The sequence below is a fragment of the Diachasma alloeum genome, unplaced genomic scaffold, assembly GCF_001412515.2.
Source record: "Diachasma alloeum isolate Michigan unplaced genomic scaffold, Dall2.0 Dall_scaffold_00200, whole genome shotgun sequence".
Lineage (NCBI taxonomy): Eukaryota > Metazoa > Arthropoda > Insecta > Hymenoptera > Braconidae > Diachasma > Diachasma alloeum.
In genome coordinates, this window is record NW_021680365.1 from 2,097,597 (window position 1) to 2,113,092 (window position 15,496).

Here is a 15,496-nt window from a genome sequence, read left to right on the forward strand (position 1 = left end):
GCTATGAAAAATTCTAGTTTTGTTAAGGTAAAATTCCTAGGGATTTCTGATGAAATTTCCGGGGATTTCTGGAAGAATTTCATATAAGAATGGGAAAATTTTACGTGCTACTTAATAAAATTTCCAATACCGACGCTGGAAATTCTCCCTGGCCATCACTTCGGATTTTTTTTTTCGTGCTAGCGCTAGAATTTTTCTAGAGAATGTCTCTCCGTGTGTAATTTACGATTTCATATTCATCACGTATGTCCAAAATTGTCGTAAATTACGATAATTTTTGGCAGTTTTAATAAATAATTACATAAACGTAATTTGCATATTATACTCGAGTCAACTTTCACCTCCACCGCCCAAATATTTTAACTTATTTTTTTTGCATTGTTTATCCCACCCCAGCACATTTTAGATTTCGTAAATGGTTTTATTTATCATTCGAGTCCCTATTGCAATTTTTTCAAATTTCATAAACAATAGTTGACTGAGAAACTAATTTTTTCGTGAATCAGGTGTTGGAATTTTCGTCGATTCATTTCCCTAAGTCCTCTAAGCGGAGATTATAGTGGGAAAATTGGTGCCACTGCTCTTGACTTCGGACGAGTGTAGAGAGTTGGCTGTGTTGTCTGACGTCACGCCGATATTCAAAAGTGATTGGTGGATTATAAGCGTGCCGTTTACCTACACGGAGAGAAATTTTCTAGAAAAATTCTAGTACGAGTACTGGAAAAAATTACAATTCACCGGCTGTGAAAAATTCTAGTGTTGTCAAGGTAAAATTTCTTGGTATTTTTGGTAAAATTTCTGGGGATTTCTGTGAAATTTTCACAGAAATACGGGGAAAAATTCACGTTCTCTCCAATAAAATTTCTAGTGCCGGCACTAGAATTTTTTCCTGGCCGTCACTTTGCGCCTCTTTTCCCGTGCTAGCACTAGAATTTTTCTAAAAAATGTCTCTCCGTGTATGCTTGAACACCCGTGACTACAATACTATCCAAATGGAGTCAGTGGAACTCTTGTTATGATTTTTAATTCTTGATTTCTCGCTTGATATCCTTGTCTATAAACAAAGATGTTGGGATTTCGACTCGATGACAAACGTTTCACTTTGCCTCAGGTTCCCCCGTTATTGAGGAAAAAAATGTTGACAAGAACGGGTGAATCACCACGAAAAAAAATTAGCAGAAGAACCCTCGCTCAGGACAAGCGTTACTCTCTATATAATGAATTGCAGGATTAAAGATATGTCATTACAGAAATGTGTGAAGTCTCCCCAAAAACAAAAATAAATTTTTGCAAAAAAACTCGCCAAGAACGGGGCCAAGCGTTCTGTAAACAAAAAGTGGTTCTGAATACAACTAAGGAAAACCGACGAAAAAAATTGAAATTATCAAAATAAAATGATGAAAACGAGTCAATAAACATTCCAAGTCAACCAATTTGGTGTGCGAGTTTTTAGAGTCTTGCATCGCACGCCAAATTCGTTGACTAAAAATGTTTATTAATTTTTCTAACAGTCGATGTCTGAAAATTTTGACATGTTCCTGGAAATCGAAACATTTTTTTCTCTGCGGCCCGGGATTTTTCTCTGTGCTGCACTTGAAAAAAAAATTGTACAGAAGTGAGCGATTATCACCACCTAATCCAGCTAACCCGATAAATTCACAATAACACAATATAACCTCTGGCATATTCAACCATACAAGTAATTGACCGGCCAACAAGATCCAGAAGGTAGAGCCTGTAGATCAAAGAGCTCTGTAAGCACTGAGCGCTCCAATAACGACACAGGATAGCCCAGGGTACACGACGTGGATTTAATTAGAGAGAGAGGATGGTCAACGGGCGTGAATACTACTCTTCGACCCTTGTGTTCCAACCAACAGGTCTATAGTTGTACCTTTATACTTAGCTCTCTCTCTCTGTGATGGGGGAACCTGTGCAAACTCAATAATCTACCCTCCGTACACCACAGAGATGGGCGGAACAGGAAGAAGGGAGAGGATGGCGAAAATTTTCATGCACGTACGCTTTGGCTTTCGTACCATTACAGGGGCAATTGTCGGGAATCGTTGGTTAATTTTCGTCCCGTGTTGACTCGTTTGGCCTCCTATTCATTGTCAATGTTGGACGTTTTAGACGTGAAGATTTAATGGAAAATACCCGCAAAAGGGAGGTGACAGGGGCGAGCGGGGCAAAATTTCAGAGGGAATTTTCGGGGTTTCAGGGTTACCCTCGAAATTTTTTATCGCCATTGGAAGCTTTGTGATCGTGCGAATTTCAGTTTCAAGAATATTTTCAAGGAGAAATTTAAGAGAAATTTATTTCTATGGAGAATAACTTCACCAGACATTTGAATTTAAACTGAAAAATATGCGCGCAGACTTATGGATAAAAGGGAAAAGGACGTCTGCAAACTGATAGAAAAAACAGCGTCCCTTTCTGCACTCGTCTGAAACGTGTCCGACTACAGCCCGGGCTAGACTACTTCCTCAAACCACTGATTTGTGGGGTTCACGCATCTATTCACTCAAGTTTGGACTGAAAATTTAAGGGATTTGGAGAATTCTTGGATTCCTGCTGTTAGAAAAAAATGGAATTCCATATGAATTTCAGTGCAATCTGAAATTTCATGACTTGTTTTTTCTAACTTGAATTAAATGGCAGTCTTCTGAAAATTAGCAGTCAACTGTTTATGAAATTTAAATTTTTGTTCAATCGTGGAGAAACTTTTCTCTCCTCTGCAGGGAGAAAAGTAATTTTTACCGCAGGAGTCAAATTTTCCCTTGACGAAACGTAAAATTCCCTTCACACAAAGTATTTTCTATTAAATTGCATTTCACTGTATGATTATGCTTCGAACACTAGAATATTCTGTAATTTTTGTGATAATACTCTCAACATTTCTCTCCGTATTCGTGGTGCTTGATCCAAGACAAACTATCTGCAGAAATATTCTTCTTCCTGTGTTTAAACTGAAAAATACGCGCGCAGACTTATGCGTCCAGAGGAAAAAGAACGCCTGCAAACTCATAAAAAAACAGCAGCCCTTTCTCTTCGTTAAATACACTCGTCTGGAACGTGTCCGACTACAGTCCGGGCTATTCTACTTCCTCAAACCACTGAATTGTGGGGTTCACCCACCTGTCCACCCAACTTTTCCCTTGACGAACCGTAAAATTTCCTTCACACAAAGTATTTTCAGTTGAGTTATATTTCACTCCGCGATTACCCTTCGAACACTAAAATATTCCATAATTTTTCTGATAATACTCTCAACATTTATCTTCGTCTTCGTGTTTCTTGATCCAAGACAAACTATCTGCAGAAATATTCTTCTTCCTGTGTTTAAACTGAAAAATACGCGCGCAGACTTATGCGTCCAGAGGAAAAAGAACGCCTGCAAACTCATAAAAAAACAGCAGCCCTTTCTCTTCGTTAAATACACTCGTCTGGAACGTGTCCGACTACAGTCCGGGCTATTCTACTTCCTCAAACCACTGAATTGTGGGGTTCACCCACCTGTCCACCGAACTTTTCCCTTGACGAAATGTAAAATTTCCTTCACACAAAGTATTTTCAGTTGAGTTATATTTCACTCCGCGATTACCCTTCGAACACTAAAATATTTCATAATTTTTCTGACAATACTCTCAACATTTCTCTTCGTCTTCGTAGTGCTTGATCCAAGACAAACTATCTGCAGAAATATTCTTCTTCCTGTGTTTAAACTGAAAAATATGCGCGCAGACTTATGAGTCCAAAGGAAAAAGAACGCCTGCAAACTCATAAAAAAAACAGCAGCCCTTTCTCTTCGTTAAATACACTCGTCTGATACGTGTCCGACTACAGTCCGGGCTATTCTACTTCCTCAAACCACTGAGTAGTGAGGTTCACCCACGCGGTCGCCTCTATTAAACATTGTATCTGCTGCCATGTTGTACCTTCCAGTCGTGTGGGTTGGGATTTTCATTTTCTAAAAATAGACTGTCTGAGGTTCAAATACACCGGGTTTGTTCCAACGGCGGTGGGTTCCACTCGGTTGCGCCCCTAACGTACACTACCTACTTGGTACCAGCCCCACCGCGCTACTCTACCTCTTGAGACAAAATCCCGGGGTGAATCTCTTCTCATGCTAAGCTAAAATGTGATATTCGTGACTCGAATGCGCTCTAGTGCTTTTTTGTCCTTGAGATTAGGGGAAATGAGGTTAATAAATAGCAGATGAACGTCTGTGCGAAATGGGAGTTTCTACTTTTATCATTGCCCGGAGAGAATTAGTGGATTGAATGAGAAAACTTTGGGTAACAGCAATGGAAAAAATCGTAATTGTGGTCATTGAGATGTTTGTTGAATAAAAACTAGTGGTTGATTGACTAAGTGGCCACTTTGTCGCAGATTCAATGGTGTTTTGACTCAGTATTTATGATTCAAACGGCAAAAACAAATGTCTGAATTTCACAAGCCTTTTGCAGACATTTTTCAGATACTAAGAAACTAAAAGAGCCGAATAAAATGAAAATTTGTCTGAATTTCAGACGAACAGGTGACTAAACATTTAAATTCATGTCTGAAATTCAAATAAATTTTCATTGCATTCAGACGTTTTTTAGTTTTTGAAAAATGTCTACAAAAGGTGTGCGAAATTAAGACATTAATTTTTGCTGTAATTATTTGGGTCAAATCGTTCATTCCATTTTTATCAGTTTGTGGAAAGTTTATCAATTTCCCACAAAAATATTATTGAAATTGATAGGAAAAGTGAAGTAAATATTTATTTATTTATTCATCTCTTTGGTGTTACAAATGTTTTTCTTTGTTTTACACCTATAGAGTCCTCCTCCTCTTCTTAATAATTAGTTGACATCAGTTATATAAGATTTCTTCTATGTTTATTTTCCAGTTATCCTCATCAATAAAACGTCAAAAAAACTCAAAAAACTCCAATAATACCAAAGAAAAATTTAAAAAAAATGGAAGAACTCTGGAAATTTTTTCAAAAAGAATTCTCTTATGCGTACCCTATCGCGCATTAAAAATGAAGTAATTGTTTAGGAAGGGAAAACTTCTATCTAGTTACGTCTAATAATTCGTCATTATGAAATCAAGTAAATTGTGGATTTGATTCTAATACAAATACAATTACAACAAACAATTTACAATTTACAGTACAATTTACTTGGAATGAAGAAATTATGAATATCACATAATTTAAACATTTCCACTGAAATGAACAATTTACTGAAAAAACAAGCTTCATTTTGAAACTTATGATCTCAAATGGAGACTTTTCAATGTTTCAAGACTTTCCGAAGTCTCAAATTGAAATCATCAAAGTCTTAACGAGACTTGACCTTGAGACTTTTGAAAATCTTATCTCTAATATTATTTTAAGGTCTTTAAAATCTTGAAATAAGGTATTATTTTGGGTGGAAAAAAATCAACTTAATATTTTCATTAATGACAAGGAAATCTTCAAATAACTCCTAACGCTTAATCAATTTTCAAGATAATTTTACCAAAAATTGTTTTCATTTCCAAGCAATAAATAAAATAATTTTGAAGAAGAGGAAGTGCAAATGGAAAAATTGGGAATGGAAAGTCTGTTAAAGGAACTATCACTAGAATGGCATTTCTCCTCTCACGTGAGCTAGAGACATTGGGTAAAAAGCATATCCCTTTATGTTTCAGTTGTTGAGCTCGATTGTTGTCGTAGGCGGTACGAACGTGGCTGGTGCATTAACGCATCATCCCCGGGAGTTAGCCCAGAGACAAGCTTTCCTGGAAACACGTCAATGCGTCGAAGCCCGGCTGACCACGCAACGAGAAAATCAACAACAGGTATTCATACCACGAATAACTCGATATGAAATTACATGTCACTTTGTTTTACATATTCGTCCTTCTCACTTTACAATACACAATTAAATTCCTCGGATAACGTGAAGCCCAGATTTTCCTGGGAATCCAGTCGAGTTTCATGAGGGTGGAGGGGCGTTTGGAATTTATCACTCGGAAACTCCCGGTGAAATCAATCCTCTCGAGTTAGTGTAATTCGAAATTATTTGATCCCGTATTTGTTGGGTGTCCAATTTAAGTATCAAATCTTTCATTCCGGTTTTTTTACGATGAAGATGAAGCTCGTATTTTTCAATCACAGATATAATTGATGATTTCAACTCAAACCTGAGATATTGCCCATGTTTTTTTTACAAAAGGAAATAACAGAGACTGCAAGTTTTTCCGTGCTCCACAAATCTCCCACATCTCAAATGTAAATTTCCTATTGTCAGGAAACCTTCTCATTCTGCTGAACACTCCAGTGAAAATATTTCAGTCACAAACGATTGCACACGTGGTACAACTCGGCTGATACTGCAGTTGACATCCCTCATAAATTATTAATAACTCAACGAAGTACGATGAGAATCACTTCTTATTTGCATATGCATGAGTCTCCGGCCCCACTATGAATTAACTTTCGGAACGGATCAAGGTATAATTAACGGCGATTTCCCAGTGACTGGGTAGAGTTCCCTTCAGTCTGATTACAAAATTCGGAAGCTCCGTCCTATTATCATAAAGATTAAATCTACCGGATTTGATCCTCTTCTTTCCATCGAGGATGATTGAGCTTGGCCAGTTTCATCATGAAACTATTATGCATGCACATAATGCCGCACAATTATCCCTTTTGAATGACTCTCTTGATCTCCTTGACATTCTGGGAGAATTGAGAAAGTTGAAACAGACTTGGAAACTCGGAGGACACTATGAAGAGAGAATTTCAAATAAGGATAATGGTCAGTGTCAGGATCCATTACTCCGTCTGCGTAATGAGGCTATTTATGTTCTCGGTGAGGCGGAATCGGGTGTACATGAGGAAGAGAGAGAGAATTTATGATTAGAGAGATATTCCAGGGGAGAGTTATATGGTGGTAATTGTTAATATCACCTTTACTTCATCATCTTCGCGGGATTGTGATGTTCTGTGGTTGAAAGAGGGGCTATAATCCTTTCTATGAGATGTCGGGGCGACTCATCTACTTTGCTTTCAATTTTACGATTTTTTAACGGGGATTATTGCGTTCTTTTTGAGGCTCTTGGTGACATTTTGGATTTCAAAACTTTCCGAATTTTCAGACAGGGGAAATTATTTGTAAATATGTTCCCAATATTAGAATTTTTTGCTCTCAACGTCGGTTTTTCTCCCGTCTACTCGAACTCGCTGTTCAATACACGTATGAAGTAATTCAATAGAAAATCTAGCGAATTCGCTAGAAAATTCTATTGGAATTCTATAGAAATTCTAAGGGGTTTCTGTAGGATTTCTATTGGAATTTTATTGAAAAATTCGATAAAAAGCAGATTTTTTTCTATAAGAATGCTTGCGCATCAATTTTCTAAGTTTTTTCCGCTCAGATTCTATAATGCAAAACAAAACAAAATCCAGCGGAAATCACTTGGAAAATTTTGTCCCCTACAATTCTAATAGAAAAAATTTAAGAGCAAAATTCAAACAGAAATTCGCTATCTTCTGACTCATTCTGATTGAATATCCAATAGAATCAGCGCAAAAAACTAATAGAATTTTTCAATGGAATTCCAATAGAAATTCTATAGAAACCCCATAGAATTCCAATAGAATTTTCTACCGAATTCTCTAGGTTTTCTATTGAATTTTTTTATTCGTGATATGCAACAATTTCTACACTGACGATAAAAAAATTATCATCTAAAATTTAATGATAATCTTGAGCTTTCACCAATAAGTTGTTTAATTACGGTATTCCTTTATATAGATTTTTCTGAAATTTTTAAGATCAATCTCAGTTCTTCTTCTTCTTCTTCTTCTTCTTCTTCTAATCCTAGTGGCTTTATCCTCTCACTCTTGTAGAGGCAAGTGCCAAAACTTGTAACTAATCTCAGTTCAACAGTACAAACGGTTGCCATGATCGGCGATTGTCGGAAATTTGTTGATAACAAATCAGTTAATCATTGAATCGAAATTTGGTTTGTGCCATTCGACAAAGGAATGTATAGAGTATGTTCGGTATAAATTTCGTAATTTTTGTATGAAAATTAGCTCGATAAACGAGAGGGTTGAATATGCATCTGACATCGAATTCAGTTCCGTATTGTTTATGTATTGAAGAAAAATATTAAAAATAACTTGAGAAAAAATCGAGTCGCATTGTGTTGATAATTTTATTAATATCAATATTAATTTCGATGTCTACAATAGTACGAAAGATAATGAACATTTGTTAATCACAGAAAGGGTCGATATGTAGCATAGATGCCGCACTTGAAGGGTTAAAGTACATCAGCAGATTTTGATTCTAATTCTTCATTCATTCCAGTAAATTAACACATTAATTCGCATGTTAATTCTACTATACACGATGAAAAGTTACTCTATTCGGTCACCGACTTTACTCTCGTATGTCCACCCCCAAACCAGGTCATCAGCGATCATTTGTTGCTAATCGAGAGATAAATCCCGAAACAGAACCTTGTATAACCATACCCAATTTCAAAACAAATTGATGACCCACTGAATCATTAAACCAAACGAACTCCACCCACCACGCAAGAGTATTATCATTCTTCCATTATACGACTCACCACAGTGAACACGCGAGTTCATATTCACGAACCCACCAATTTTCAGATTCTGTCAAACAATAACCAATACAAGCATCGTGAATCATGAATATATCATCCATACCGATCACACCGTGAATCCAGCCCACGTTAAATCCCCCAGGGACGGGTATTGTGCTGCACTCATTCATGAAATAATGAAAGTGTTTTCAGCATCGAGTTAATTTCGTAGAAATAATTCGGCGCATATTAATAATTAATAATTGTACCAAACCCTCGGTTACATCGTTGATTATTTCTATTTTCAGGAACGATTGTTACTGAGTGTATTACCGCGGCACGTTGCGATGGAAATGAAGGCCGATATTGCCGGAAAACCGAAGGACACCATGTTTCATAAAATCTACATTCAAAGGCATGAGAATGTCAGGTAATGGTTTATTTTCTATTCTATTCTCTCATTGTTGAAAATTTTCGTCCTGGAAATTTTCATCAAGGGACAGTTCTGTTGATAATTCAAGGAATTTCGTCGTGAAAACTCGAAATTTCAACGACAAATCAATGAAAACGATAATGTTTAGTTCAATTATGTGACAAAAATAGATAAAAATCATGAAAATGCAGCAGAATATATTCTTGAATTTACAATGTATTTTTAAAAATCATTTAATCATAAATTTAATTTCTTCATTCATTCCTTGAATTTTTTTTTGTTTAAATATATTCAGTTTTGATTATTTTTTTCTGTTCTTCCTGCTGCTGGAAAATGCGAACTTTCATACTCAGAGAAATGGTTAATTGAATCAAATCGATGAGTAAATTCAAATAACGTAATTAAGATCGTAGTGAAGCTGTTATTTAAACTTAAACTCAATTTTTATGCTTTTTGCAATCTATTGAATAGTTTCATTAGTATGAACAACTGCTTCTTGATCCAAATAAAGACTATTAATAAGAAATAAAATAATTGTTGAGATGGTAAAGAGAATGAATTAATCAACGTTGAGGAGTTAAATTTAATTCAAATGCGCCATTTTCCTAGATGCATTGCATTTTCAGTGGAAGACACAAATTTTCGTCTGAATTTTCCGTGCCAAATTCAGAAAATTTTTATCGTGTTCAAGTTCCACTAAAATTGCAGGAAATCTTATCATTAAAAAATCAAATATTCCATTGATTTTCGGTTCAAATGATCTGGAAATCAATAAAATACTGGATTTTTCAGTTAAATTATTCTGTGAAAATTCCGAAACATCAGGAAAATTCAGGGAAAAATTGAAAATTCATGTGATTTTGTTTCAGAATATTCATGTTCCATTAAAAATTCAATCAAGTTGTGAAATTTCCATCTCAGTCGCAATGAAAACTCATGGATTTGCGTGAATTCTACTCAAAACTTGAAGATTCATAACTATTTTTTCCCTAAATCTGATTCACTGTCACTCTCATGAGATTTACTAGAATATCTTCTATGAAATTTCAAAAAACTTTTAAAAGTATACTCCGAATTTTACAAAAATTGATTGCACGCCTAAAAAAATAAACTTTCCGAAAGGTTAAACAATCTCAATTATTGATTTATAAACAACGAATGTTTAAAAAAATCATGATTCAGTGCAAAATGTAATTTCCATTTGATGACTAAAAATGGGTGAATCTATAGTGTGACCTGTACCAAACTGTAAAAGATACTTCAACATCCCCAACACCATTCGAATTTTTCACAGACGCATGATTATGAGTTTTTCCAGCATTCACCCTCAATTTTTTCTAAAGAATTTCTCTCCGTGTATCAAATACTTTTCTCAACCTAAACAAATCTTTCTTAATAAAGAAGACATTATTAATGACACATAAAATAATTATTAAGACAGTGAAGAAAACGAAATAATTACCATCATTCCCCTCTCCAGTCGACCTCACCGTCACTCCCTTGAAAATTAATACAAAAAGTCCATGCAATTACAATTTTCCCCTAACAGTGCTGACCACACCGTGACGATTTTCCTTTTCCACTCGTCTCTAGTATTGCTGTTTTCATTTCATCTGCCAGACTTTTCTCCCACCATCTCTTTTCCATGAAACAAGACTCATTCCGCGAGACGAGAACAGAGGTTCAAGTGAGGTAGAAATAAATTATAAAACAACTTTCAACGTGCTCTTTGTATAACTGGTAATTCAATTCACTGAACAAGCGCCACGGGTAAATTTCTGATAAAGCAATCATTATTATTATTGTTACACTATTCATTGAGTGTGTGTTGGCTGGCGAGTGGCTATTGTTGGCTTCTGGAAATGGCGAGAAGCAATTTTTGTGAGTAAATATGATATTCACCCGCAATTCTGATTTCAATGGAGTTTCCTCGATCAGATGAAGGGGGAGGTGGAGGGGGAATTAGTGTGAGAGAATTTTTTTTTTATTTGAAAGAATGGAGACATATTCCGGTGACACGAGGAGGCCTAGCAGCATGATTTATGCTCCTCAATGTTTTCCCCTCAAAATTGCCTCGAGAATTTCGTGGATAAACGAGAGAGACTGTCTGCAGGTTGGGTTTGGGGGATTTTTTACTTTTCCTTGACATGCGATTCCCCGAGTTTAACACTCGGGGGTGTCTGCCGTGAACCGTGCAAATTTTGTTTGTGTGTTTCAAGAGGGAAATGCGGGGATTTTCTTATCGTGGAAGTAAGACGATGTGATGTGTGATGTATGTCAATTCTTTTTTCAGCATTCTGTTTGCGGATATATGTGGCTTCACGTCACTATCCGATCAATGCACTGCTGAGGAACTCGTGCGGCTGCTCAATGAACTATTTGCGAGGTGAGATTTTCCTATTTTTGCATATGATAGAATGATTCGAATTTTTAGAGTGTAATATTGAGGTGATGGAGGCTCCATAGTGGGGGTTCAAGGTCTTGGGGTAAATGTAGAACAGTGGGGTATATTATCTTATACACAAAAAAAAAATTACTTTTGATCAGTAGAAAAAATGAAAAATATGACGCAGAAAAAATTGTTGGCATTTGAAGAATTTGAAAATATCGGGGATTTTTTTCAGCGACTACTTCACGTGACTCATTGACCAATCAGAATTGAGGATTAGCGGTGAGGCAGTTTCGAGATATTTCGATATAAAACAACTTCACGTTTCTTTCATCTTTAGCCAATAGACTTCCCCCTGCAAACGGACTATGTATCCTAAAAGCAATGAAATATTGATAATAATAGCAATAATAATGATAATTAACAACAACAAAAAGTTATTCTGCGCGTAAAGTACGTTTCTCAACTCATGGAATAATAGTAGAGCAAAATCGAGAAGAATCGGGCATTGATTCGATCATCAATAACCCGAAATTATCAGAATAAAAGTTGACAAATATCCCGGCATTTCCAAGCTCCATGCTTCATCCTTCAAAATACGATCAACTTGATCCAATTCATATGGTTTGTCTAGGTGATATTGAAGATTTATCGTAGTCTATTCTGCTCCACCTACCTCCATTCGTCTTCGTTTCTTATGCATATTGCTCCGATTCAGCTCCGATGCATTCAATTCCTTTCTATTCGAATATTTCCGTCTTGGAATTCTCCATTGATTATTAACAGTAACCGACCCTCTACTATCCGCAGATCATGATACCGTGGGGAAGCCCTTCCGAAGGGAATGCCTTCTCTATTGATAGCGGATGATACGTAGTTCTGGAGAATTGGTGGGGTGTGAGTCAACGAGGATTGTTGTAGTACGAGTCAGTCTCCTGAATGGGACGATGATAAGACCTTGGCAATTATTGCCGATGACGCACTGAGAAAAAAATTTATTCCTTCCTAGAAAATGTTATTGGTAATGTTATTGGATATCTTTTTCATACTCTTAGTAGAAGAAAATATCTCTTTTGGAACGTATTTCTGCAGGCCAGTCATTTCCAGGTGCGCCGAAATCAGTTCCAAGCGTGAGAATTATGGTGATCTATAAGAATATTCTTCTGCATATGACCTCGAAGAAACTCCAATAATAATTATTAACATTTGGAATTATTCCAATTTTCTTTACCTGAGAAAATCGCCAATTTGTAAAATCCGGAAGATATCGGAGAACATTTTGTCAAGGTCATATGTAGCATAATAATCAGATTGTTCAATATCACTGTAATTTTTGAGGATAGACTTGGACTCTCTGAAAATGACTGTCCTGGAAAAATTCGTTCTGAAAAAATATTATCTTCTGACGAGAATATCAATCCTTGGCAGGAATAATTTTTTCTCTCAGTGTGGGGACGTTTATCTGCTTTTCAAAAAACATTCTCCACTTCAATTTTTTTTTATTGAATTACATTTTGCTCCGCAGTACCCTTCGGACAGTAAAATTTGCTGAGATTTTCCGAACGATATTTCCGCCAGAGTTCTGTTCATTTAGAGAATACTGCGCGAATCTTGATGTGAGCTTTGTACGTGGAGAGAAAAATTCAATAAAAATTACCAGAAAAATACGTGAAAATTACGTTTCGAAACGTAATCCGCGAGCGAGGTCAAATTCAATAAAAAGTGTGAGTCGGAAATGAAATTGTACGAGTCGCCACGTAAATTCTACGATTTGTTCCGTAAAAATTAACCACCCGTCTGATGACTCACCGCTGTGGGGACAACAAGTCGTTCCGTAGATTTTCCCCTACGATTGAGAAATTTTACGGAACGGAACGTAGAAATAACTCACCAGCTTCATAATTGATTTGTCAATGAAGAAATATACAGAAATTTGATGGATTTAATTTCTGTATTAAATTTCTCTCATTATCAGGGCAGTGACACTGAATGCGTTTTAGGGAAAAAAAATCCCGAAATTTTCAGTTTCACCGAAAATTCAGTAAAATTCAAGAATCTTTAGGGGCTTTATGCCCCTTTATGAAAAGAATTCTCTAATTTATTTAAATTTCTAATCTGACATGAATATTCAGTGTCCAATTGAATTGAATTTTCAGTGAAATCTGAAATTTCCCCATTTTTCCCCCTAAATCGCATTCAGTGTCACTGTCCGGAAAATTCAAAAATATATTTACCAGAATTTTCTGGTTTTCTATTCATTTTCAAAGAAAAATGGCACGGAAATTTACAGTTCTGTTTGATTTTTCCAAGAAATTCTGAATTTTCAATGATAAGATTTCCTGAAATTTCATTGGAATTGGAACACGATAAAAATTTCCGGAATTTGGCACGGAAAATTCAGACAAAAATTTTTAACAGTGCCTCTGATTTTCAGGAAAATGAAAATCCAATAGAATGTGTAGTGATGCCCTCGAGACTACACGATAAATTTTTTGAATAGAGCATCGCTGTCTAAAAAAACATCAAAAGTTTTGGGATCGTTGCAATCTCCAAAGACATTGGATCGGTGCATCTCGTCACGATTTTCTGAGCACTTATTTTGCCTGGGTCTCGACTTTTTCGGTTTTTTATGTTTTTATATCGCCGATATAGCGTAACGATTTTTCGAGATTGCGACGATTCCAAAACGTTCGATGTTTTTTCTGACCGTGATCATTTATCCAAAAATTTTATCGTGTAACTTGACGACATCACTAATCAGAGGCGTGTGCCTGAAAATCAAAACGTTTTTTCCTCTACGGAACTCAAACTCATCCCGCGCACATTATTTAACGAAGGGTTATTGATGGTTCAAAAACATGCCACTCCCCTGCACCTCTCTGGTACATATAGGTGGAACAATAACTCGGTTGCCGAAATTTCTGCGAGGACAACCATTATCAGCAGAATGAAAGGAACACAATACACCAAAAAAGGCAGCATTGTAATTGAACCCACGTTTCGGATAATCATCCAAATTTTTAATTACCCGAAAAAACTGGGGGGAACATTCGAACAAAGTCCTGAAAAAATTCAATCCAATTACCGAAGTAACCAGCGCATGAATCATGTGGGTCCAGACAAGTAAAACAAGGGCGAGAAGGAGTCCAAAGTTTACAAAGACGAGACACTCCCAAATCCCTTAGCAGACCGGAGTGTTCCATCCGTTCGAAATCCAAACTTTTGGGAGAGGAAACCCGTATGGTTTTCACGAAGAATGGAATCGTCTGTAGAATCCCAGAGTGAGTAAAGAGAAAAGACATCCGTTGTGTTTGCAAGGAAATGTGGTACTGTCACTTGATATCTCTCGATGATCATTGAGAAGCCATCAAGACATGCACATGAAATAAGAAGTTTGATGAAGATGATAATGTTTTATTAAGGGAACACGTTTGGAAAAATTCAATAGGAAACCTAGCGAATTCGCTAGAAAATTCTATTGGAATTTATATGGGGTTTCTATAGGATTTCTATTGGAATTCTATTGAAAAATTCTATTCGTTTTTGGCGCTGATTCTACTCGATAAGAAAAATTCAATAGATATTCGATAAGAAAAAATCAATAAATTTCGAATTTCTGCTTGAATTTTTTTATAAGAATGCTTGGGCATCAATTTTCCAAGTTTTTTCCACTCGGATTCTGCAATGTAAAATAAACTAAAATCCAGCGGAAAAAACTTGGAAAATTTGTCTATTGACTTTTTTTTATTGAATATCCAATTGAAGCCGCGCAAAAAAACAAATGGAATTTTTCAATAGAATTCCAATAGAAATCCTATAGAAATCCCATAGAATTTCTATAGATTTCCAATAGAATTTTCTAGCGAATTCGCTAGGATTTCTATTGAATTTTTTCATGTGTGAAGGTCCACCTCGGCAAAAAAAACTTTAGTTTTTAGAGAAAAAAAATGTTGACATATCATTTTCAGGGCAACAATTGTTTTTTCTTCAAAGATTAATCAAATTTTTGATAAACGAATAAATTTCAAAATGTTCAGGAGCAAAAATTTGTGATCATATGCAAAAAACGTAGG

The 15,496-nt window shown here is 36.0% G+C and overlaps 1 protein-coding gene and 1 long non-coding RNA gene across 2 annotated transcripts in view; one reads left to right on the top strand and one right to left on the bottom strand.

Annotated features, from left to right (window-relative positions):
* LOC107035744 (adenylate cyclase type 6) overlaps positions 1-15,496 on the top strand; it is a 136,025-nt gene that overhangs the window by 107,827 nt on the left and 12,702 nt on the right. The window contains exons 7-9 of the mRNA XM_029125920.1: positions 5,686-5,835; positions 8,910-9,031; positions 11,328-11,420. Coding sequence (XP_028981753.1) covers positions 5,686-5,835; positions 8,910-9,031; positions 11,328-11,420 — 365 coding nt within the window. The remainder of the gene's footprint in view (positions 1-5,685; positions 5,836-8,909; positions 9,032-11,327; positions 11,421-15,496) is intronic.
* Positions 1-15,496, bottom strand: part of LOC107035747 — a 30,876-nt gene that overhangs the window by 623 nt on the left and 14,757 nt on the right. The gene's annotated exons all lie outside the window — the stretch shown is intronic.